We start from the raw sequence: 25,604 nt of genomic DNA on the forward strand, positions 1-25,604 counted from the left end.
GGTACTGTGGGGACATGTGTATCTGGCACTAGGGTCATATCTGTCACTGTGGGGCATATGTACCGGGCACTGTGTGGTATATGTGTGCCTGGCACTGTGGGGACGTGTATCTGCTGCTGGGGACATGTGTATCTTGCACCGGGGGGCATATATGTATTTGGCACTGTGGGACATACTGTATATGTATTTGGCACTTTGGGGACGTATGTGTATCTGGCACTGTGGGGATATATGTGTATCTGGCACTTTGGGGGTATATATGTATCTGGCACTGTGGAGGCACCCTTTTTTTGGCGTTTTTATATGTATGTGGCACTGTAAAACATGACTGAAAATGGGGTTATGACATAAGGTCATACTCCTAGAAATGTCATACCGAAAGGAGTGTGCACAAAAATGGGGTATGGCTTTGTGACAAGTAGGCCACGCCCCCATTTTTGTGTGCATCCTTTGGCGCGCTCATCATAGTATCTCTTGCCTGACTACAAATCGTTTCTGGTTCTTTGCCTCTGACTGGTTGGCCACCCCTGGATTAGATCATCTGCTAACAAAATGGCTTGCTGGAAGGAGCTAACAGTTTGAAAAGGGGATCATCGTAGGTTGCGCTATGTCATGTTTCCAGGGCGACGCTGGACTGTTATACAGAACGTTCAGTAACCCGGATGAACTGGCCAGCTCAGAGTCCAGATCTTAACCTCTGGGACGAACTGGAGTGACGGGTGAGTTCTAGACCGGCTCGACCGTCTTTGGTGTCGCAATTTGTCACTGCACTTAAGACGGAATGGCAAAACATACTGCCTGCTTTTGTCCAGGATCTTGTGGACAGTTTGCCAAGAAGGGTGTCTGCAGTAATCACTGCACATACTGGACCTACAAAGTACTGATGTCAATTAAATCCTGATGATCTATTTGCTGTCAGTGGCCAATCACTTTTGGCTACATACAGTAGCGTACATCATACTTGCCTACCTGACCCTCTCCATGAGGGAGAAAATGCTCTGGTCCTGGACTTTCCTGGTAATGTATGATTGCCATCACCTGTGGTGAAACACCTTTCTTATCAATTAACTATCTCACCACAGGTGATGGCAATCATACATTACCAGGAAAGTCCAGGAACAGAGCATTTTCTCCCTCATGGAGAGGGTTAGGTAGGCAAGTATGGCGTACATTCCTCCACGAAACTTACTTTCTGTAAAAGTGCAAAAGTATAAAAATGGAACCTGCATTAAATTAAATTACTGGTCATAAAAACAATCACATCTGCAGCAATTTGGGGTGCCAGATAAATGAAATGTATTTGTAATGATAAAAACACTGGGGGTAATTCAAAGTTGATCGCAGCAGGATTTTTGATAGCAATTGGGCAAAACCATGTGCACTGCAGGGGAGGCAGATATAACATGTGCAGAAAGAGTTAGATTTGGGTGGGTTATTTTATTTCTGTGCAGGGTAAATACTGGCTGCTTTATTTTTACACTGCAAATTAGATTGCAGATTGAACACACCCCACCCAAATCTAACTCTCTCTGCACATGTTATATCTGCTTCCCCTGCAGTGCACATGGTTTTGCCCAAATGCTAACAAAAATCCTGCTGCGATCAACTTGGAATTACCCCCACTGACAGCATTTTAACTCATTTAAATAATCTAATTTTGCTAAATGTTATTTGATTGTTTTAACATTTAGTTAGTGCAAAGCAAACTCCACACATGCTCTACACCACTGGTTCTCAAACTCGGTCCTCAGGACCCCACACAGTGCATGTTTTGCAGGTCTCCTCACAGAATCACAAGTGAAATAATTAGCTCCACCTGCGGACCTTTTAAAATGTGTCAGTGAGTAATTAATACACCTGTGCACCTGCCGGGTTACCTGCAAAACATGCACTGTGTGGGGTCCTGAGGACCGAGTTTGAGAACCTGTGCTCTACACTAAACACAGACACCGCCATCTTGGTCCACAAGTCCATGTACTTCCCTGTAAAACCTGGCGCACGTACACAATATTAGTTATGTGACCATAAAGCAGTTTTGCTGAGGGTAAGCACTTAATGATTTGTAGATGACATTGTCTTTTAATGTATTTTGTCAGTTTTGATTCCAGTATTTCTATACACATATATCAGGACTTCCAGTTAAGAGTCCTGTAAATGTATGGCCTAGCATGTTTATTATAAATTACTCCAGAGCACAACCAGGTCAAGGTATCAGATGTATTGGAGAACATTCCATGCCTATTTTTAACCTGTCAGAAGACGCTGGGAGGATTGCACCATGGCATGCAGCTTTGCTAATGTCCACTGGCCTAATCTGCATCTTTTCATGAAGCAATAGGCATCTCTATGAATGTAACAAATAATCTGCAAAGCAGATACTACTACCCCATCCTGGAACAGAAATCATGTTCTTACTGTATATGATAAGAACACAGGTAAACGTTATTGCCAGTATAATAAAAACTCAAATGACTAATTTCATGCTCCCTGAAAGCTATGTTATTAGTATAGAGCACATTTTAAGTTTCTTTACTAAATGGTTATAATACTCAGTTGTAGACAGGCAGTCATATAATTATATTCACTCTGTCTCTGATCACAAAGTATGGTGCAGGAATGCAGCGAAATGATACAGCAAATAACACAAATACAATGTCACCATATTCAGTGCCTGGAACTCAGTGCAGCAAAGCCTCCCTTATGAGTCACATTATTACAGTACATTATTTTTTTTTTATATTTGAAGCATTCACCTATTAATTTAAAGTCCTTTACCTTTCATATGAAATTTATCAAGATTTTATATTTCTGTAGTTTGACATCTAGCCATTTTTGTGTCACTGTGTTTACTTAACAGCAGACAGCCATTATCTATATACACTAATGCTGGACTCCTTCAACCTGCTTGTGAGTGTATCAGGGGATTTAAACCTTCTAATCTTAGTGTGGCCGAGAAGGGACAAACCCATCATGACAGTCTTTACAGCGCAACCACTCTAATGTAGTATTAGCCGCTATGCAGCAGTGGGTTTGGGGAAGGTGCACATGCAGAATTAAAGAGGCAAAGATAAATGACAAAGGAGGGCGTAAGCAGATGATGGAGATACTCACACATACTCCCCACGCTAGCTGCCTGCCTCCCCTCCCTCACCAGACACAGAGAGGTGCATGTTGGTACTTATAGCTGAGGATCATGCAGTGCTTTTGGATCCACAGCCCGCATATGGCAAGGATCTCCCTGACTCCTTCTGATGCACTGACTGGGTGGGAGTATCAGCCTGAGAACCCCCTCCCCTCCCAAACAGCACAAAGCCACTGACAGCAGCAGCAAGAGAGAACCCAGCCACAACGATCACATCAGCCCCTGGCCACCTGGGACATGACAAGTCCTGGCTACCCTAGCAGGGCACTGGGGGAGAGGCTAGCACTGGCCTGGGGCGGAGGGCAGAGGCTTGGAGGGGGTCGGCAAGAAGGAAGCAGAGGCAGGTGGCACTGGAAGACAGCATGGTAGGGAGAAGATGATGAAGAGGAGGAGGAGGAACGGGGAGGGGGGTATCCATCCATCAGTGTACTGTATAATATTACCATCTGGCTAAAAGGCAGTGCACTCACCAGACTGCTCGCTGCTGGATTTAGGAGATCTGCAGCATGTATGTGTATATATAGGTGTAGAATTGCTGTATCACTGTCACATACGTATAAAACATATTTTACCATTGAGATTGCCCTGTTCGGTGTAATTGATGCATCTGCCCTCCTGCCCCCGGCCGAAGCACCGATCATGGGCTGTCTTCAGAGCATCACCTGCAAGTCCCGCGTCAGGAGGGAGAACATCACCGTGTATGATGTGTGTGCAACCATAGACCAGTGTCCTACCTCCATAGAGGAGAACTCACCCATTGTCTTAAGATACAAGACCCCCTACTTCAAAGCTTCGGCCCGTGTGGTCATGCCACCCTTACCCAGGCATGAGACCTGGGTGGTGGGATGGATACAAGCCTGCAACCAAATGGAATTCTTCAACATCTACAGCGACCTGGGAATGTAAGTGCCTGTGCTGGACTAACATGATATTTCACATGTCAAGGTTTAAAACAGGGACAAAGGTTCCTAAGCGGGACAGTGTCAGCAATGCTCTTCTCGAAGGTTGTGTGACATCACAGGCTATAGCCCTTACAAGCTATTGTGATGATGATGATGATGATGATGATGATGATGATGATGATGATTGATTATTATTATTATTATTATTATTATTATTATTATTATTATTATATGTTGAGACAAGGTTGCTAGTAATGCGATTTCATTGACAGTATCCACTATATTTTGTTGCCATGCTTGAATATTGAGCTAGCAGTTTGGGAATCCCTTATCAATACTGTAACAGGATAGTGTGCTAGTCACTAAATAGTTGGTGTCATGAGCTGATCTTCATTGGTGTCAAGGACACATTAAGTGGGATCAAGGTTTCTACAATTATATTGGAATCTGGCATACGTTACAAGTCAGCAATTAACTATTAAATTAGTGTTGCAATGTCCACATAGCAGAATTAAAATGGAATACTGGTAATATAATCCTATCATTTGACATGACATGTTAACCAAATCTTAATATCTTGCCAATACCTGAATAAGATATTTAATTGTAAATAAGTTGAATTTAAATTTTCTGTTGCTTTTGAAAGTTTCCAATCTTCAGGCAATGCAGCACATTTACATGTAGGCTATTGATTCAATTGAATGTACAAATGAAAGACTTGCTTCTTGTAGTTATAGTATCTTTGTTTACTGAATGCTAAAGATGAACTAACAGGATTCTCATACTGTAGAGCAAGATACACCAGGAAATGAATGTTGTCTTTATGTCTGCATAAGAATGTGACATTGAAGTGGTTAACAATGGTAAAATAATAAGAGTTCAACGTACAATGATGCTATAAATGTATGTAAACATTGACATAACATAAATTAGTATCATGTTTATATAGTTATATAGTTACCAGCGAGAGTGGCGAAACAGTGACTTCCTGATATATCATGATACACTATTTTCTTGCATCAAAAAGTAATGACTGGTGACATTTTCATAGATTCAGAAAAGTGTAGATCAAAGGTAGTAAAACTTTCTGCGATATAGATTTATCTTGCTGATTGCCTATAGCTTGAGGCTACAATTTCATGTACATCCCAAGCTTGTTTTACAATATCTTATTTTATCTTAATATTAGTCCCCTGGGCATATGTGGTGCATGGAGTAAGACTGAACAAGTATTAAACACTTTATTAAAGTCAGTAGAATGTTACATTGGCACAAGTGGTGAGCATCAATGATAGTGTGTATTGGATTGGATGGTAGACATCACAATTTGATCATCATTTCTTTTTTTGTAAAATGTGTTATGTATCCAAATAATGTGAATAACTGGCATGGGTCTTTCTATGTGATTAAGGGGGACATGTACTAAGTGGTGATAAAAGTGGAGAAGTGAGCCAGTGGAGAAGTTGCCCATGGCAACCAATCAGCATTGACTTAAAATTTAGAATTTGCATACTATAAATGTATACAGAGCAGCTGATTGGCTGCCATGGGCCACTTCTCCACTGGCTCACTTCTCCACTTGTATCACTGCTTAGTACATGTCCCCCTAAGATATGAAGCACTTGTCACATCTCCTAATAAGCCATTGCTCATGATCACGTTATCTTGTTGAAAGTCAAGTTTCTTCTATATACACTAATTTGTATGTCTGCATGAAGCATCATTGTCTTGGTCAGCATAAATATTCATAAGTTTTAAAAACCCTGTAAATAGTCCTGGTACAGTACTGTCAGGAGCATGCTCGGTGTTGTGCTTGGAATATTCTGTGACATCATCAGGCTTCCAGCTTTTAGTACATTAGCTCCAAATGATCACATGAGAATAGTGTCATAGAAATTCATCCCCACCGCCAGCTAATGTATATAATACGTAATGCGGGTACACACTAAACGATGCAATGGCACAATACATTGCGCCATCTATACACACTGCACAATGCAGTGGACAACAGCAAAATGTATTGTTGCCCACTGCGCGCATGCTGTCATTCCCTGGGTCGTCCAATTGGGAATGCAGCATGCCCGACAGGACGACCCTGGGAATGACCCATGGGAGCACTGAGCGATGTGGGGTAGTTGTGAGACAGGAGGGAGGGGCACACTTTTCTATTCTTATCAGCAATGGTGTGCCTATTAATAGCTTTACATTAGCCACTTGGCTGATATTTTTTTGGCCATGTCAAAGAGCTACTGGATTTCTAGTTAAGCATCCATTCACAAATACATTTTTGGTGCATTTTAATCAGTGAACAAAATTGCTTTTGTGAAAGTTTTCTAGCCTAATTTCAGTGGTGAATTTCCTATTAGGCTTATTGGGGGGCACTTGGATGCTTGTGTTGGTGTGGTCAGCCCAAAAAAGAACCAGTAACTGCAAAATGTTTCCACTGTACTGTACCATATGCCATCTTGACTGGAGTGTAAATGGGTAGGACATGCACATACTGCCCCTGTAAGCTGTCCTACTTAGTAAATATGTATACATACAATACGTAAAACTACAAAAATGTCATAGTGGTGTTTTTTTTTATTAATCTATAAAATTGTCTATCATCATATGAGAGCTTAAATGAAAATAATAAAATTAGGCAAGGGTGGTCATTAATGTTGTGCCTATGGGCTCCTTCACCCCTAAATCTGCCCCTGCCTATTTTGAATGTGTAAAATTAGTGTTACTTGTGTTCCACAAAATGTTATGTGCACACAACCAAAATATATGTTGGCAGGGGTCAGAGGTCTACTATATGCTACGAGAGGGGGCGATGCAAACTGAGCCTCTTGCTCAAAGCAGCATAGCCCCAACAAGTACAGTATGGAAAAAATTGCCAGACTGACTGGTAATATTCAAAAGTATGTCTTATTAACCTTTAAAAGATGGTATTATGAGCATCAAATGAGTTTACACAATTCAGTGTTCAGGGCAATTAATCATTGGACTGTGAAGCCCAAAAGGGTAAGGTCAATAACTGATGATGGATCTGTCTGTAATGCTGTATCTGTCATTTACCACTGGTGTATACATAATTTTATCATTTACTTGTCTTTTATGATGATTTAATAACTATCTGAAATGAAATACTACAGTCAGTGCTTTTAGTGTTCACACTAAATATTTTGCTGTTTTGGAATTGATGAATTTCATTGAGGTCTGTATTTTCATGGGAATCCCATATATGTTCCAAAACTGCAGTGAACCTAAAGGCAATGAGCACTAAGATAATTTTTGGAATTGCTTCAATATATTGAGTGGAATTTATTTTTTAACAAATGTATTTTTGTAACATTTCTAATCTTAAATTAGCTACACACCTAAGTGATGTACTGTACCAACATTTTTCAGACTGTTTCATTTTTCTGTCACTTTAAAAACTAGTGTACACACTAGTCAATTATCATTTTAATTGGAACAAGCATAGGATAACACCTGACATACTGCTACAGAAATAGGCTTATCATATGGGACATACTGCTACAGAAATAGGCTTATCATATGGCAGTATGTTGTGCATGCAAGCCAGATCAGAGGAGCCAATCCAAACGATCTTTAGCAATGGGTGCCGTGCTGCATGCACACTCTAAGATTCTTGGGACGGACAGTCAGAAATTGGCGGTTTGGCGTACCTAGCTACGTTCTGCTAGGGAAATTGACAAATTGTCCCAATATTGTCCAATGTGTGACTTTAAAAAAGATATGATTTCATAAACAATTTGTTAGAAATCATTGAAATAATTTGCAGCTATTTTAGCCAATCTTCTCAGTATGTCTGTGGACATCAGTGGATTGCTCGAATAATCCCCCATGTGAACCAGTTCTTCTACCTACATATGGACAGATTGTAATGCATACTGTAGCCTGGTGCCCGGGCCCCGGCCACTGCCAGCATTACTCTGTTAGCATGCCAGAACAATAGATTTGTTTTCAGTTAATGTTTTTAAAATAGTTTTCTATTAGTATGTTGCATATTGTATTTTGTTAGCTATTCAGTTGAACTGAAAGTTAAGTGAAAGTTATAATGGTATTGATGAAGAATTTCCATTCCCATTTGGCTGTGATGAAGATTTCATATTCATATCACTATATATTATCCCACACTGGCCTCAGAAGCTGTTTATTTGCACCCCAGTGACAGTAAAACGTTACAATATGGCAGGTGTGATCACTGCATTCCTTATTTTGTTTCAGGAATGCATTTGGAATCTGCAGTCTCTGCTAGAATGTTTCTATAAACAATATACAAGCAGGTGATTTCTATATTAATGAAATGCTCAGTATGCACTAGAAGTCTGAATCCGCCTTGTGACTTCTTAGATGATGTTTCTAAAATAGGAGTTCCACTAAGTGTTTTATTTCAGTTTAAAAATAGGGAAGCACAGACTTAAACTAAGTAATAATGCAGTATACTAAAATGTTTCTGTCCATCGGCAGTTCATTGTTATATTCGATATATCGTTTTCAGTGTATTTATTTTCTACCAAAACTTAATTATGTTCTTAATAAATGTGTTATTTTCAGTATTTTTATACAGCAAATATAAAAAGTATCAAGGTCTCATATGCTGCAAATGATAAATTCCTATACTACAAGTCACAATTCAAATGTATTACGTAAAACTAAAGCTCAATCCAGTCATTAGGTTCACACTGATAAACTAGAACTTTCACATATACTTACCTGGCATAATGTAATCTACTGTAAATTAGTGATGAGCGGGTTCGGATCCTCGGAATCCGACCCGCCCGAACTTCACCTTTTTTTTACACGGGTCCGAGCGACTCGGATCCTCCCGCCTTGCTCGGTTAACCCGAGCGCGCCCGAACGTCATCATCCCGCTGTCGGATTCTCGCGAGACTCGGATTCTATATAAGGAGCCACGTGTCGCCGCCATTTTCACACGTGCATTGAGATTGATAGGGAGAGGACGTGGCTGACGTCCTCTCCGTAATAGAAAAGACTAGGTCTAAGAGTGACATTGTTATAATTGTGGGGAGGATTGGGGACGGGGAGCAGCTGTTAGGGAGTACAGTGCAGGGTTTTGATTATACCACCAGTGATTTTAATCCTTTGTTTCTCTGCCTGAAAAAAACGATCCACCATATCTGTGGCTGTGCTCACTCAGTGTGCTGCACTGCTGCATGATATATCTGTGCTGAGTGCACTGCTCTGCTCACACTGCCTAATTGTGGGGACTGGGGAGCAGTTATAGCAGGAGTACAGTGCACAGTTTTGCTGACAGTGACCACCAGTCCAATATACGTTTGTCTGCCTGAAAAACACTGTGGTGTTTTTGTTTTTTTCTTCATGCTAGTTTGTTTAGCAGTCTGCTGACAGTGTCCACCAGGTCCGTTATACAGTATATTATATATATATAAGCAGCAGTACGGTAGGCCACGGCTGTACCTACCTCTGTGTCGTCAGTGCACTCGTCGTCCATAAGTATAAGTAATACTATACTATCCATCCATCTACATTGTATACCTGTGGTGTTTTTTTTTTCTTTCTTCATACTAGTTTAGCAGTCTGCTGACAGTGTCCACCAGGTCCGTTATACAGTATATTATATATATATAAGCAGCAGTACGGTAGGCCACGGCTGTACCTACCTCTGTGTCGTCAGTGCACTCGTCGTCCATAAGTAATACTATACTATCCATCCATCTACATTGTATACCTGTGGTGTTTTTTTTTCTTTCTTCATACTAGTTTAGCAGTCTGCTGACAGTGTCCACCAGGTCCGTTATACAGTATATTATATATATATAAGCAGCAGTACGGCAGGCCACGGCTGTACCTACCTCTGTGTCGTCAGTGCACTCGTCGTCCATAAGTATAAGTAATACTATACTATCCATCCATCTACATTGTATACCTGTGGTGTTTTTTTTTTCTTTCTTCATACTAGTTTAGCAGTCTGCTGACAGTGTCCACCAGGTCCGTTATACAGTATATTATATATATATAAGCAGCAGTACGGTAGGCCACGGCTGTACCTACTTCTGTGTCGTCAGTGCACTCGTCGTCCATAAGTATAAGTAATACTATACTATCCATCCATCTACATTGTATACCTGTGGTGTTTTTTTTTTCTTTCTTCATACTAGTTTAGCAGTCTGCTGACAGTGTCCACCAGGTCCGTTATACAGTATATTATATATATATAAGCAGCAGTATGGTAGGCCACGGCTGTACCTACCTCTGTGTCGTCAGTGCACTCGTCGTCCATAAGTATAAGTAATACTATACCATCCATCCATCTACATTGTATACCTGTGGTGTTTTTTTTTTCTTTCTTCATACTAGTTTAGCAGTCTGCTGACAGTGTCCACCAGGTCCGTTATACAGTATATTATATATATAAGCAGCAGTACGGTAGGCCACGGCTGTACCTACCTCTGTGTCGTCAGTGCACTCGTCGTCCATAAGTATAAGTAATACTATACTATCCATCCATCTACATTGTATACCTGTGGTGTTTTTTTTTTCTTTCTTCATACTAGTTTAGCAGTCTGCTGACAGTGTCCACCAGGTCCGTTATACAGTATATTATATATATATAAGCAGCAGTACGGTAGGCCACGGCTGTACCTACTTCTGTGTCGTCAGTGCACTCGTCGTCCATAAGTATAAGTAATACTATACTATCCATCCATCTACATTGTATACCTGTGGTGTTTTTTTTTTCTTTCTTCATACTAGTTTAGCAGTCTGCTGACAGTGTCCACCAGGTCCGTTATACAGTATATTATATATATATAAGCAGCAGTACGGTAGGCCACGGCTGTACCTACCTCTGTGTCGTCAGTGCACTCGTCGTCCATAAGTATAAGTAATACTATACCATCCATCCATCTACATTGTATACCTGTGGTGTTTTTTTTTTCTTTCTTCATACTAGTTTAGCAGTCTGCTGACAGTGTCCACCAGGTCCGTTATACAGTATATTATATATATAAGCAGCAGTACGGTAGGCCACGGCTGTACCTACCTCTGTGTCGTCAGTGCACTCGTCGTTCATAAGTATAAGTAATACTATACTATCCATCCATCTACATTGTATACCTGTGGTGTTTTTTTTTTCTTTCTTCATACTAGTTTAGCAGTCTGCTGACAGTGTCCACCAGGTCCGTTATACAGTATATTATATATATATAAGCAGCAGTACGGTAGGCCACGGCTGTACCTACCTCTGTGTCGTCAGTGCACTCGTCATCCATAAGTATAAGTAATACTATACTATCCATCCATCTACATTGTATACCTGTGGTGGCTTTTAGTTGTGCGCAAAATATGGAGAACAAAAATGTGGAGGTTAAAAAAATAGGGAAATATCAAGATCCACTTCCACCTCGTGCTGAAGCTGCTGCCACTAGTCATGGCCGAGACGATGAAATGCCATCAACGTCGTCTGCCAAGGCCGATGCCCAATGTCATAGTACAGAGCATGTAAAATCCAAAACACAAAAGATCAGTAAAAAAATTACCCAAAAATCAAAATTAAACGCGTCTGAGGAGAAGCGTAAACTTGCCAATATGCCATTTACGACACGGAGTGGCAAGGAACGGCTGAGGCCCTGGCCTATGTTCATGGCTAGTGGTTCAGCTTCACATGAGAATGGAAGCACTCATCCTCTCGCTAGAAAAAAGAAAAGACTTGCGGCAAAAGAACAGCAAAGAACTGTGCGTTCTTCGAAATCACAAATCCCAAAGGAGAGTCCAATTGTGTCGGTTGCGATGCCTGACCTTCCCAACACTGGACGGGAAGAGCTTGCGCCTTCCACCATTTGCACGCCCCCTGCAAGTGCGCCTCTTTTTTTCTTTGCGTCATGTGCTGTTTGGGGAGTATTTTTTGGAAGGGCCATCCTGCGTGACACTGCAGTGCCACTCCTAGATGGGCCAGGTGTTTGTGTCGGCCAATAGGGTCGCTTAGCTTACTCACACAGCTACCTCATTGCGCCTCTTTTTTTTCTTCTTTGCGTCATGTGCTGTTTGGGGAGTATTTTTTGGAAGGGCCATCCTGCGTGACACTGCAGTGCCACTCCTATATGGGCCAGGTGTTTGTGTCGGCTACTAGGGTCGCTTAGCTTACTCACACAGCTACCTCATTGCGCCTCTTTTTTTTCTTCTTTGCGTCATGTGCTGTTTGGGGAGTATTTTTTGGAAGGGCCATCCTGCGTGACACTGCAGTGCCACTCCTAGATGGGCCAGGTGTTTGTGTCGGCCACTAGGGTCGCTTAGCTTACTCACACAGCTACCTCATTGCGCCTCTTTTTTTCTTTGCGTCATGTGCTGTTTGGGGAGTATTTTTTGGAATGGCCATCCTGCCTGACACTGCAGTGCCACTCCTAGATGGGCCAGGTGTTTGTGTCGGCCACTTGTGTCGCTTAGCTTAGCCATCCAGCGACCTCGGTGCAAATTTTAGGACTAAAAATAATATTGTGAGGTGTGAGGTGTTCAGAATAGACTGGAAATGAGTGGAAATTATGGTAATTGAGGTGAATAATACTATGGGATCAAAATGACCCCCAAATTCAATGATTTAAGCTGTTTTTTAGGGTTTTTTGAAAAAAACACCCAAATCCAAAACACACCCGAATCCGACAAAAAAAATTCGGTGAGGTTTTGCCAAAACGCGTTCGAACCCAAAACACGGCCGCGGAACCGAACCCAAAACACAAAACCCGAAAATTTCCGGTGCACATCACTACTGTAAATTAAAAAGTGACTCTGTGACAGTTGATTTAACAAGAATTATAATCAGTCAATCACGTAAGTAAAGTTATTACATTCATGTTTATGTAGAGAAAAGAAGAGGATCTTTAATGCATCATCTTCAATGGATAATCATATAAATATCTATTCGACTACAGTATGGATTTTAACATTAGAACATTTATCCATAGAGACATTAGAACACTATTGCTTCTATGGACAATAAAAAAAATCCTAATGTACTATAAATGAAGGGAGTTGACCACTATTGTATACTGTTGTTTCACATCCTATGCTTCTTGTGATATTTGATGCCACTGTATGTTGTTTACATTTTTATAGGGCAGATGTACAGTATTACGCCTTGGGAAGAGATCATAAAGGGGTAAATGTAATACAGTGCATCCTGAAAGTATTCACAGCGCTTCACTTTTTCCACATTTTGTTATGTTACAGCCTTATTCCAAAATGGAATAAATTCTTTTTTTTCCTAATAATTCTATACACAATACCACATAATGACAACATGAAAAAAGTTTTTTTTTAGATTTTTGCAAATTTCTTAAAATAAAAAACTAAGAAATCACATGTACATAAGTATTTACAGCCTTTGCCATGAAGCTCCAAATTGAGCTCAGGTGCATCCTGTTTCCACTGATCATCCTTGTGATGTTCCTACAGCTTAATTGGAGTCCACCTGTGGTAAATTCAGTTGATTGGACATGATTTGGAAAGGCACACACCTGTCTATATAAGGTCCCACACTTGACAGTGCATGTCTGAGCACAAACCAAGCATGATGTCAAAAGAATTGTCTGTATACCTCCGAGACAGGATTGTCTCGAGGCACAAATCTGGGGAACGGTACAGAAAATGATCTGCTGCTTTGAAGATCCCAATGAGCACAGTGGCCTCCATCATCCATAAATGGAAGAAGTTCGGAACCACCAGGACTCTTCCCAGAGCTGGCTGGCCATCTAAACTAAGCGATCAGGGGAGTAGGGCCATAGTCAGGAAGGTGACCAAGAACCCGATGGTCACTCTGTCAGAGCTACAGAATTCCTCTGTGGAGAGAGGAGAACCTTCCAGAAGGACAACCATCTCTGTAGCAATCCACCAATAAGGCCTGTATGATAGAGTGTCCAGACGGAAGCCACTTCTTAGTAACAAGCACATGGCAGCCCACCTGGAGTTTGCCGAAATGCACCTTAAGGACTCTCAGACCATGAGAAACAAAATTCTCTGATATGATAAAACAAAGATTGAACTCTTTGGCATGAATGCCAGGCGTCATGTTTGGCAGATACTAGGCACTGCTCATCAACAGGACAATACCATCCCTACAATGAAGCATGGTGGTGGCAGCATCATGCTGTGGGATGTTTTTCTGTGGCAGGAACTGGGAGACTAGTCAGGATAGAGGGAAAGATGACTGCAGCAATGTGCAGAGACATCCTGGATGAAAACCTGCTCCAGAGCGCTCTTGACCTCAGACTGGGGCTACGGTTCATCGTTCAGCAGGACAACGACCCTAAGCACACAGCCAAGATATCAAAGGAGTGTGTCAAGACCAACTGATTTTGTGGATCCGTTAACCTTGGACCAACCGAAGGTGTAGGTGCTGGAGTATGGTGAAAACAGGGAGGACAAATATAGTTCCGTTTCATAAATGTATTAATAGACAACAGTTCCAATAAGAAGTTAAATGACAATCATTAGTCACCATATAGAAACTGACATATGCAATGAATGGCATAAAGATAAGCAGGTTCAGTATTAAAGATGCATTGAAGAAATGCTCATATGAATAAGGTAAAACATGCCTGAAGAGTAATGAAGAATTGTCCAATATAAAGCAATGATTGGTGCCAAACTGTAAGAAGTGTTAACTGGATATTGTAGATATTGTAGACATAGATGAATAACTGAGAAGACTTGTTACTGATGCTTAAAGGCAGAACTGAAGAACTGTGTAGAGCTGTCTTTGAATGATGCAAAAATTAAGATACAATTCTGAAAGGAATACTTGCAGGTTGTGAAGATAATACTCGTAACACAGTGAAAAGCAGCAGACGACAATGGTGAGGAATGGGTTAAGCTGAGAGCTGAGTAAACAAGGACCAGGATTAAGTAGAACTTCCACAGGCTGTGTGATTGAAGCAGGAGGTCACTGAACGGGGTGACCTCTCACAGGACTCTGGATATCCACTTGTTGCCACTTGGATAGGGATTGATTGACAGCACAGCAGGGAGCTGGTGGATCTCTTGTGGTGAAGGCTGCAGGCAGACCTCTGGGAGCGGAGGTGATATCAGGACCACTGGAATCACACAGGAATCCACGGAGAGAGCACAGAGCTAGGGTACAGAGCAGTTACAACAAAGCACTGGCCAAGAGTGAAATAATCCCAGGATACTAATAGGCAGCACAAGCACGGGATTGGCTGACACTTACCCACAGGTGCTCACAAGTGCTGCATTTAGTCTCCAATATGGCCACCTCCTGAACTGCAGACACACAGAGGCACTTCTGGCCATTCGGTCCCCGCACTCCCGACTCCCAGAACCTGCATCACCTCTGCCGCCGACCACGCTACATCCCCACATGGCCGCACAGCACCGCGAACAACCGCGCCGGCAACAGACGGACCCCAGAACCTGCAGTGGTGAGTGATCGGTTCGTTACAGAGTGGCTTCAGGACAACTCTGTGAATGTCCTTGAGTGGCCCAGCCAGAGCCCAGACTTGAATCCGACTGAACATCTCTGGAGAGATCTGAAAATGGCTGTGCCCCGATGCTTCCCATCCTACCTGATGGAGCTTGAGAAGTGCCGCAAAGAGGAATGGGTGAAACTGCCCAAAGATAGGTTTGCCAAGCTTGTGGCATCATATTAACAAAGACTTGAGGCTGTAATTGCTGTCAAAAGTGCATCAACAAAGTATTGAGCACAGGCTGTGAATACTTATGTACATGTGATTTCTTAGTTTTTTATTTTTAATAAATTAACAAAAAAACGTTTTCACGTTTTGATTATGGGGTATTGTGTGTAGAATTTTGAGGGGAAAAATTAAATTTATTCCATTTTGGAATAAGGCTGTAACATAAAATGTGGAAAAAGTGAAGCGCTGTTAATACTTTCCAGATGCACTGTACAGTAGGTTGCGAGAAGAGGGACTTCATGCGAGAATGCCATATTTTTTAAGTAAATTCCTTTACTTTCTGTATGAAAGTGTTATATTTGCCATCAGATGATGCTGAAAAATTTGAAACATAGAAACACTTATGGCAGATAAGAACCGCTTGGTCCATCTAGTATGCCCCTTTTTTAAACTTTTAGTAATGTGAACCCTATTTAATTGTTAATCCTTTGTAAGGATATCCTTATGCCTAAACCAAGTATCTTTAAATTGCTCTTCAGTCTTAAGATGGGTACACACTGGATCAGTATCCGCCCAATATGTTGTTTCCAGCCGAATCAGAATGACATATCGTTCAGATCATACAGTGTGTACTGCCAATCTGCATGCTCCTGCGGTCACATGCAGTATCATCTGGTCAGTCATGGTGCACGGTAATGAGGGGTTCTGTCCTTCACTACATAATTCTGATGTGTACTGCACATACAATACAGATGGAGCTCATGGAGAGCATCTCCATCCGAGGCGTACGTGCACCCATGACAGAGACATACCCCAATCACTAGAATGGGAGAGCGTCTCCATCCGGGGGGCGCACACGCATCCGTGATGGAGACGCGCCCCATTCACTAGAATGGGAGAGTGTCACTGTACACTCCCGGCGGGGCTAGGCGGACGCATCACCTAGTCACGCCGGGAGTGCACGTATGGCTCCATCTGTATGTCGCCATATTGTCTGGTTACATGTTGCTTCAGTGTGTACCCAGCTTCAGCTTCTTCTACATCTGATGGGTGGCTATTCCACTTGTCCATTACCCTTTCTATGAAGTCATTTTTCCTCACATTTCCTCTGAACCTCATTCCCTCCAGTCTCAGTGCATGTCCTTATGTTCTAATACTTCTCTTCCCCTGAACCACTTCCCCTCCAGTCTTAGCACATGTGTCACAACTGAGGGCCTGAGCTGACGGAAGGCAGCCTCAGTTGTAGGGGCTGAGATGTACCGGAACCTGGGAGGTTGTATCAGACCCCTGGACATGTAAGTTTCATGAAGAGAAACCGCCCGAAGGCGTGACCACGACAACTTGAGTAAAAGTCAATGATATTTATTTATCACAAACTCCATGCATCACAGAAGCAGTAAAAAGTAACATAAAAATCAGCAGAGAAATAATAATACAGTTCCTGGGTACTACAGGGTGGCAGGGGCCACAGAGCTCTGGTGGTATGAGACAGTTCTTATTATCTGCAAGATGGAAAGTCCTTACCAGGCTCAACTGTAGCAATGAGGAAAGCCCAGGGTCGTACCAGCTGGTGTTCCAGGGAAAGCTGGACTGCTGTAGATAAAATGCTGCTGTGGGTACTGGTTAGAACCAGACAGGTGTTGGCACGGAGTGGATACTGGCTGGAACCAGTTAAATAATAAATAAAGCTTGAGAGCGATGCAATGTAGATGAAATGTAGAATTTGAGAGCGGAGAAATAATAATACCGGTGGAGAGTGGTAAACTGCAGAAAGGACACCGGCCCTTTAAGAGAAGCTGTACACTGCTGGAAGCTAAGCTGGAAGCAGGTGATGTTGTAGCTGGAAACAGGTGAGTCCAGAATGGATCGGAGAGTCAGGCTACACCGCAGATGGAATGCTGGTGCGGGTCTCTATAGCAGAAGTCTGGAGACAGGAGCTGGAACCTGGAAGACATTCACAGAAGAGAGACAAACAGGAACTAGGTTTGACAACCAAAGCACTGACGCCTTCCTTGCTCAGGCACAACCTATTTATACCTGCAGCAAGGAAGGCATTGGCTAGGCAATTATGCAAATTAATAATACTGACAACGGATTGGTAGGAATGATCAGCTGACAGAATCCAAGATGGCTGCGCCCATGCAGACACTTGGAGGGAAGTTTGGATTGTAATCCATGTGGTCTGGAAAACAGTAATGGCGGCGCCGGCCACAGGAGACGCCAGGCTGACAGATGCACATCCGACCACGCGGACACAGCGGAGGCCGCGGCTGACGTAATCGCCACTCTGAATGCAGAAGCTCAGGGATGGCGGCGGAGGCCGCGGGAGACGCCATGCCAGATGTATAAGGCGTTACTGTGACTGCGTCCAGAGAGACAGGAGAGGATGCGGGAATGTGCACATCAGGATAACAGATGGGATCCGGTCCTGGAGCGCTGAGCCAGCCTTAGGAGGCATCTGATAGGTAAGAAATGGCGTCCAGATACCCGGATCGTGACAGCACCCCCCCCTTTAGGAGTGGCCCCAGGACACTTCTTTGGCTTTTGAGGAAACTTGGAATGGAATCTCCGGACCAAGGCAGGAGCATGGACATCAGAAGCATTGGTCCATGAACGTTCCTCAGGGCCATAACCCTTCCAGTCAATAAGATACTGAAGTTGACCGTAACGGTGACGTGAGTCCAGGATCTTGGCTACTTCATACTCAACGCCTCGTTGAGTTTGGACTTTCGGAGTTGGAGGAAGTGAGGAATGAAACCGATTCAAGATTAGCGGTTTCAACAGGGAAACATGGAATGTCCTGGGTATCTTTAAGAAGGGAGGCAACTGGAGTCTGTAAGCAACAGGATTGACGACTTGATCAATTTTAAAAGGACCGATGTAGCGAGGTGCAAACTTCATACTGGGAACTCTTAACCTCAAATTCTTCGTGGATAACCATACCCGATCACCCACCTTGAGAGCAGGAACTGCTCGACGCTTCTTATCCGCAAACTTCTTGTAACTGAACGATGCCTTGAGCAGAGCTGATCGTACGCTCTTCCAGATATTGGCAAACTGATGCAAGGTGATATCCACTGCGGGAACAGAAGTTGCTGGAAGCGGTTGGAACTCAGGGACTTTAGGGTGGAATCCAAAGTTGGTGAAGAATGGTGTTGAAGAAGATGAAGAATGATACTGGTTGTTATGACAGAACTCGGCCCAGGGAAGTAATTGAACCCAGTCATCTTGAGAGGAGGACACATAGATGCGGAGGAAGGACTCCAAGTCCTGATTCACCCTCTCAGTTTGACCATTGGTCTGAGGATGGTAAGCCGTGGAAAACTTTAGCTTGACTTGGAGGGCTTGACATAAACTTCGCCAGAATTTGGCTGTGAATTGAACTCCTCGATCTGAGATCATTTCTTCTGGAAGACCGTGGAGTCGAAAGATCTCTTGAATGAATACTTGAGCCAACTTGGAAGCTGACGGAAGACCGGTGAGAGGAATGAAGTGTGCCATCTTGGTGAACCGGTCAACTACCACCCAGATGGTATTAAACTTGTTGCACATGGGCAAATCTGTAATAAAATCCATCGACAAATGGGTCCATGGTCGACGGGGAACAGATAGTGGAACCAGTTGCCCCGCAGGCGACTGGCGGGATACTTTATGTTGAGCACACTTTGGGCAAGATGCAATAAACTCCAAAACGTCCTTTTTCAGAGTTGGCCACCAATAAGACCTAGAGATAAACTCCAGGGTTTTTTGGATACCTGTATGTCCGGCAAAGCGGGAAGCATGGGCCCAATGCATGAGCTTCTTCCTTAGTGTCGGTTTCACAAAACTTTTCCCTGATGGGGGCGTAGAGTCCATCCCTACCGTGGAGAATGCCAACGGATTTATAATAGGATGCTTGTCTGAAGACTCTGACTCATTTTCTTGCTCCCATGAGCGGGAAAGGGCATCGGCCTTGCGATTCTGAGAGCCCGGACAGAACTGGAGTTTAAAGTCGAACCTGGAAAAGAAAAGTGCCCATCTGGCCTGACGAGGGTTGAGACATTGTGCGCCTTTCAGATATAGAAGGTTCTTGTGGTCTGTAAGGATGGTGATTGAATGAGAAGCTCCCTCCAACAGATATCTCCACTCCTCTAGAGCGAGCTTGATGGCTAGCAACTCCTGGTCGCCAATGGCATAGTTGCGCTCCGCTGGGGAGAACTTCCGTGAGAAGAAACTGCAAGGATGTAACTGGCCATCTTTAGCCCTCTGAGATAACACCGCTCCTACTCCAACGGAGGAGGCATCCACCTCTAGGATGAAAGGAGAGTCGATGTCAGGCTGTTTCAGGACAGGCGCAGAGATGAACCTCTGTTTTAAAAGATGAAAAGCTTGCATGGCTTCTTCAGACCACTTGGACGGGTTAGCACCCTTCTTGGTGAAAGCAGTAATAGGCGCCACAATGGTGGAAAAGTCTCGTATAAACTTTCGGTAATAATTGGCGAACCCTAAGAACCTCTGGACCCCTTTGAGGGTTAAGGGTACCGGCCAATTCTGGATTGCTTGTAGTTTCTCAGGATCCATCTCTAGTCTGGAACCGGACACAATGTACCCTAGAAACGGAATGGACTTGACTTCAAAGACGCATTTCTCTAATTTGCAATAGAGATGATTGACACGGAGACGGGACAGAACCTCCTTTACCCAAAAACGATGTTCCTCTAAATTGTTGGCAAAAATGAGGATATCGTCTAGATAGACCACGACATGACGGTATAGAATGTCTCTGAAGATCTCATTGACGAAATGCTGGAAGACAGCTGGAGCATTGCTCAATCCGAAGGGCATGACGAGGTACTCATAATGACCGTCACGGGTGTTAAATGCGGTCTTCCACTCGTCACCCTCACGGATCCGGATGAGATTGTATGCACCTCTCAAGTCCAGCTTTGTAAAGATGGTAGCTCCGCTAACTCTGTCAAAGAGCTCAGTAATCAGGGGTAAAGGATAGCGGTTCTTAATGGTAATGTCGTTCAAACCTCTGTAGTCGATGCACGGCCGCAGACCACCATCTTTCTTTTTTACAAAAAAGAAGCCTGCGCCGGCTGGAGAAGAAGAAGGTCGAATGAACCCCTTTGCTAGGTTCTCTTTAATGTATTCCTCCATAGAATGCGTCTCGGGCAGAGACAACGGATAAGTTCGGCCTCGAGGTGGAACCTTCCCTGGAACGAGATCAATCGGGCAGTCCCATTCTCTATGAGGAGGAAGGATATCAGCAGAAGCTTTACTGAACACATCCGTGAAATCTTGATATGGAGGAGGTGGAACATCAGACGACCTGGGGGAGGAAGAACAGACAGGCAACACTTTAAACAAACATGTCTCAGCACAGGAGGGACCCCATGCCAAGATTTGCGTAGTTGTCCAATCAATTGTAGGATTGTGAAGACGGAGCCATGGAAGGCCCAGGACCACAGGATGTGTGGCTCTTGGAATCACTAAAAGTGAAATAAGTTCGGAATGAAGAACTCCCACTCTCAGACGAACTGGTAGAGTCCTTAGAGCAATAACTGTATCAAAAATTTTACTGCCATCCACGGCAGTTAAGGAAAAGGAGGAAGGAAGTCTCTCGGTGGGTAGGGACCACCGTTTAACATAGGCTTCGGTAATAAAGTTCCCAGCTGCTCCGGAATCCAGGAGGGCAATGACGTTCTGATAACGTTGAGCAACTTGAAGCGAGACTGGGAGATTACAATCTTGAGGAGATGGAGAGGAGATCATTACTCCTAGCCGGCCCTCTCCTCGACGAGCTAGGACTTGGAGTCCCGGACGTTTGGGACAGGCATTAATGGTGTGAGACGGAGCTGCACAATAAAGACAGAGAGACTCGGAGAGACGTCTTCGGCGCTCAGCAGGAGTTAAACGGGAACGGCCAATTTGCATGGGTTCATCTTTAGTTGGTGACAGTTGGCGAGGAGGAGGAGCAGAAGATTTTGGAGCAGATGATCTTCCACGCTCAGTTGCTCTCTCTCTGAAACGTAAGTCAACTTTTGTACAAAGTGAGATTAGCTCATCTAACTTGGAGGGTAAGTCTCTGGTAGCTAACTCATCTTTAATACGCTCGGATAAACCATGCCAGAATGCAGCATACAGGGCCTCGTCGTTCCATGCCAGTTCAGATGCCAGGATCTGGAACTGTATAAGATATTGTCCTACAGTATGTGATCCCTGGCGTAAACGGAGAATCTCAGACGAAGCTGAAGTTACCCGGCCTGGCTCGTCGAAGATGCGCCTGAATGTTGACACGAATGCAGTGTAAGAAGATAGCAGGGTGTCGGACCTCTCCCATAACGGTGATGCCCAGTCAAGGGCTGAGCCACTGAGAAGTGAGATGATGTAGGCAATTTTTGTACGGTCACTGGGAAAATTGCCAGGTTGTAGCTCAAACTGAATCTCACACTGGTTGAGAAATCCCCTGCAGAATCTTGGAGATCCGTCAAATTTTGCTGGCGTTGGAAGATGAAGACGTGGAGCAGAAATGGGTAAGGTGGGTGGGGTTATAACTGGAGTCACTGTGGTTGACGCACCAGAAGCGCCTGATCCACGGAGAGTTGTCTGAATCCCATCCAGCCGAGTAGAGAGATCCTGGAGACAGCGGATGATGTGGCCCTGTGCAGCCTCCTGATGTTCTAGTCGGGCTGCCAGTTCTTGCATCGGCCTGGCCGCTTGATCCTGGTCTCCGGCTGGATTCATTAGGTCAGTGCTTACTGTCACAACTGAGGGCCTGAGCTGACGGAAGGCAGCCTCAGTTGTAGGGGCTGAGATGTACCGGAACCTGGGAGGTTGTATCAGACCCCTGGACATGTAAGTAACATGAAGAGAAACCGCCCGAAGGCGTGACCACGACAACTTGAGTAAAAGTCAATGATATTTATTTATCACAAACTCCATGCATCACAGAAGCAGTAAAAAGTAACATAAAAATCAGCAGAGAAATAATAATACAGTTCCTGGGTACTACAGGGTGGCAGGGGCCACAGAGCTCTGGTGGTATGAGACAGTTCTTATTATCTGCAAGATGGAAAGTCCTTACCAGGCTCAACTGTAGCAATGAGGAAAGCCCAGGGTCGTACCAGCTGGTGTTCCAGGGAAAGCTGGACTGCTGTAGATAAAATGCTGCTGTGGGTACTGGTTAGAACCAGACAGGTGTTGGCACGGAGTGGATACTGGCTGGAACCAGTTAAATAATAAATAAAGCCTGAGAGCGATGCAATGTAGATGAAATGTAGAATTTGAGAGCGGAGAAATAATAATACCGGTGGAGAGTGGTAAACTGCAGAAAGGACACCGACCCTTTAAGAGAAGCTGTACACTGCTGGAAGCTAAGCTGGAAGCAGGTGATGTTGTAGCTGGAAACAGGTGAGTCCAGAATGGATCGGAGAGTCAGGCTACACCGCAGATGGAATGCTGGTGCGGGTCTCTATAGCAGAAGTCTGGAGACAGGAGCTGGAACCTGGAAGACATTCACAGAAGAGAGACAAACTGGAACTAGGTTTGACAACCAAAGCACTGACGCCTTCCTTGCTCAGGCACAACCTATTTATACCTGCAGCAAGGAAGGCATTGGCTAGGCAATTATGCAAATTAATAATACTGACAACGGATTGGTAGGAATGATCAGCTGACAGAATCCAAGATGGCTGCGCCCATGCAGACACTTGGAGGGAAGTTTGGATTGTAATCCATGTGGTCTGGAAAACAGTAATGGCGGCGCCGGCCACCGGAGACAGGAGACGCCAGGCTGACAGATGCACATCCGACCACGCGGACACAGCGGAGGCCGCGGCTGACGTAATCGCCACTCTGAATGCAGAAGCTCAGGGACGGCGGCGGAGGCCGCGGGAGACGCCATGCCAGATGTATAAGGCGTTACTGTGACTGCGTCCAGAGAGACAGGAGAGGATGCGGGAATGTGCACATCAGGATAACAGATGGGATCCGGTCCTGGAGCGCTGAGCCAGCCTTAGGAGGCATCTGATAGGTAAGAAATGGCGTCCAGATACCCGGATCGTGACAACATGTCCTCATGTTCTAATACTTCTCTTCCCCTGAACCTCTCACCCTCTAGTCTCAGCACATGTCCTTGTGTTCTAATACTTCCCTTCTCCTGAACCTCCCCCCTCCAGTCTCAGTGCATGTCCTCGTGCCCCTGGACCTCCATCCAGTCTCTGCGCATTTCCTTGTGTTCCAATACTTCTCTTCCCCTAGACTTGCCCCTTTCCATTCTCAGTGCATTTCCTTGTGTTCTAATACTTCTGTTCCCCTGAACCTCACCCCCTCCAGTCTCAATGCATGTCCTTGTGTACTAATACTGCACTTCTCCTCCCCTGGACCTCCCCCTCCAGTCTCAGTGCATGTCCTTGTGTTTTAATACTTCTCTTCCCATGGACCTCCCTCCAGTCTCAGTGCATATCCTTCTGTTCTAATACTTCTCTTCCACTGAACCTCCTCTCTATAGTCTCATTGTATGTCTTTGCGTTCTAATACTGTACTTCTCCTCCCCTGGACCTCACTCCGGTCTCAGTGCATGTCCTTGTGTTCTAATACTTACAGTGGGGCAAAAAAGTATTTGGACAGTCACCGATTGTGCAAGTTGACCCACATAAAAAAATGAGAGAGGTCTGTAATTTCTATCATAGATACACTTCAACTGTGAGAGACAGAATCTGGAAAAAAAACACACCAGGAAATCACATTGTATGATTTTTAAACAATTTACAATAGGCAAGCAGCTTGGTGAGAAGAGATCAACTGTTGGCGCAATTATTAAAAAATTGAAGAAATACAAGATCACTGACAATCTCCCTCGACCTGGGGCTCCATGCAAGATCTCACCTTGTGGGGTATCAATGATCTTGAGAACGGTGAGGAATCAGCCCAGAACTACATGGGGGGACCTGGTCAATGACCTCAAGAGAGCTGGGACCACAGTCACAAAGGTTACCATTAGTAACACACTACGTCGTCATGGATTGAAATCCTGCAGCACCCGAAAGGTCCCCCTGCTAAAGCCAGCACATGTCCGGGCCCGTCTAAAGTTTGCCAGTGACCATCTGGATGATCCAGAGGACAATTGTGAGAATGTAATGTGGTCAGATGAGAGCAAAACCAAACTTTTTGGTATAAACTCCACTTTGGAGGGAGAAGAATGATGAATGGCATCCCAAGAACACCATACCCATTATGAAGCATGGGGGTGCAAACATCATGCTTTGGGGCTGCTTTTCTGCAAAGAGGACAGGACGACTGATCCATACTAAGGAGAGGATGAATGGGGCCATCTATCGTGAGATTTTGGGCAAAAACCCCCTTCCCTCAGTAAGAGCATTGAAGATAGAACGTGGCTGGGTCTTCCAGCATGACAATGACCCCAAACACACCGCCCGGGCAACTAAGGAGTAGCTCCGTAAGAAGCATTTCAAGGTCCTGGAGTGGCCTAGCCAGTCTCCAGACCTCAACCCAATAGAAAATCTGTGGAGGGAGTTGAAAGTCCGTGTTGCCCGGCGACAGCCCAATAACATGACAGATCTAGAGAAGATCTACATGGAAGAGTGGGCCAAAATACCTGCTACAGTGTGTGCAAACCTGGTCAAGAACTACAGGAAACGTTTGACCTCTGTAATTGCCAACCGAGGTTATATTTTCAAAGTATTGAGTTAAACTTTTTGATTGTCCAAATATTTATTTTCCACAAGAATATACAAATAAATTGTTTAAAAAATCATACAATGTGATTTCCTAGTTTTGTTTTCAGATTCTGTCTCTCACAGTTGAAGTTTACCGATGATGGAAATCACAGACCTCTCTCATCTTTTTAAGTTGGTCAACTTGCACAATCGGTGGCTGTCCAAATACTTTTTTGCCCCACTGTATCTTTTCCTGAAC

General features: G+C 44.0%; 1 protein-coding gene across 1 annotated transcript in view; it reads left to right on the top strand.

Annotated features, from left to right (window-relative positions):
• Positions 1 to 3,076: 3,076 nt before the first annotated feature.
• The window catches only part of FAM78B (family with sequence similarity 78 member B), a 301,572-nt gene continuing 279,044 nt past the window's right edge, over positions 3,077 to 25,604 (top strand). The window contains exon 1 of the mRNA XM_063940251.1: positions 3,077 to 4,044. Within this exon, the coding sequence (XP_063796321.1) occupies positions 3,653 to 4,044 (392 nt within the window). The 5' untranslated portion in view covers positions 3,077 to 3,652. The remainder of the gene's footprint in view (positions 4,045 to 25,604) is intronic.

Source organism: Pseudophryne corroboree, chromosome 9 (assembly GCF_028390025.1).
Source record: "Pseudophryne corroboree isolate aPseCor3 chromosome 9, aPseCor3.hap2, whole genome shotgun sequence".
NCBI lineage: Eukaryota > Metazoa > Chordata > Amphibia > Anura > Myobatrachidae > Pseudophryne > Pseudophryne corroboree.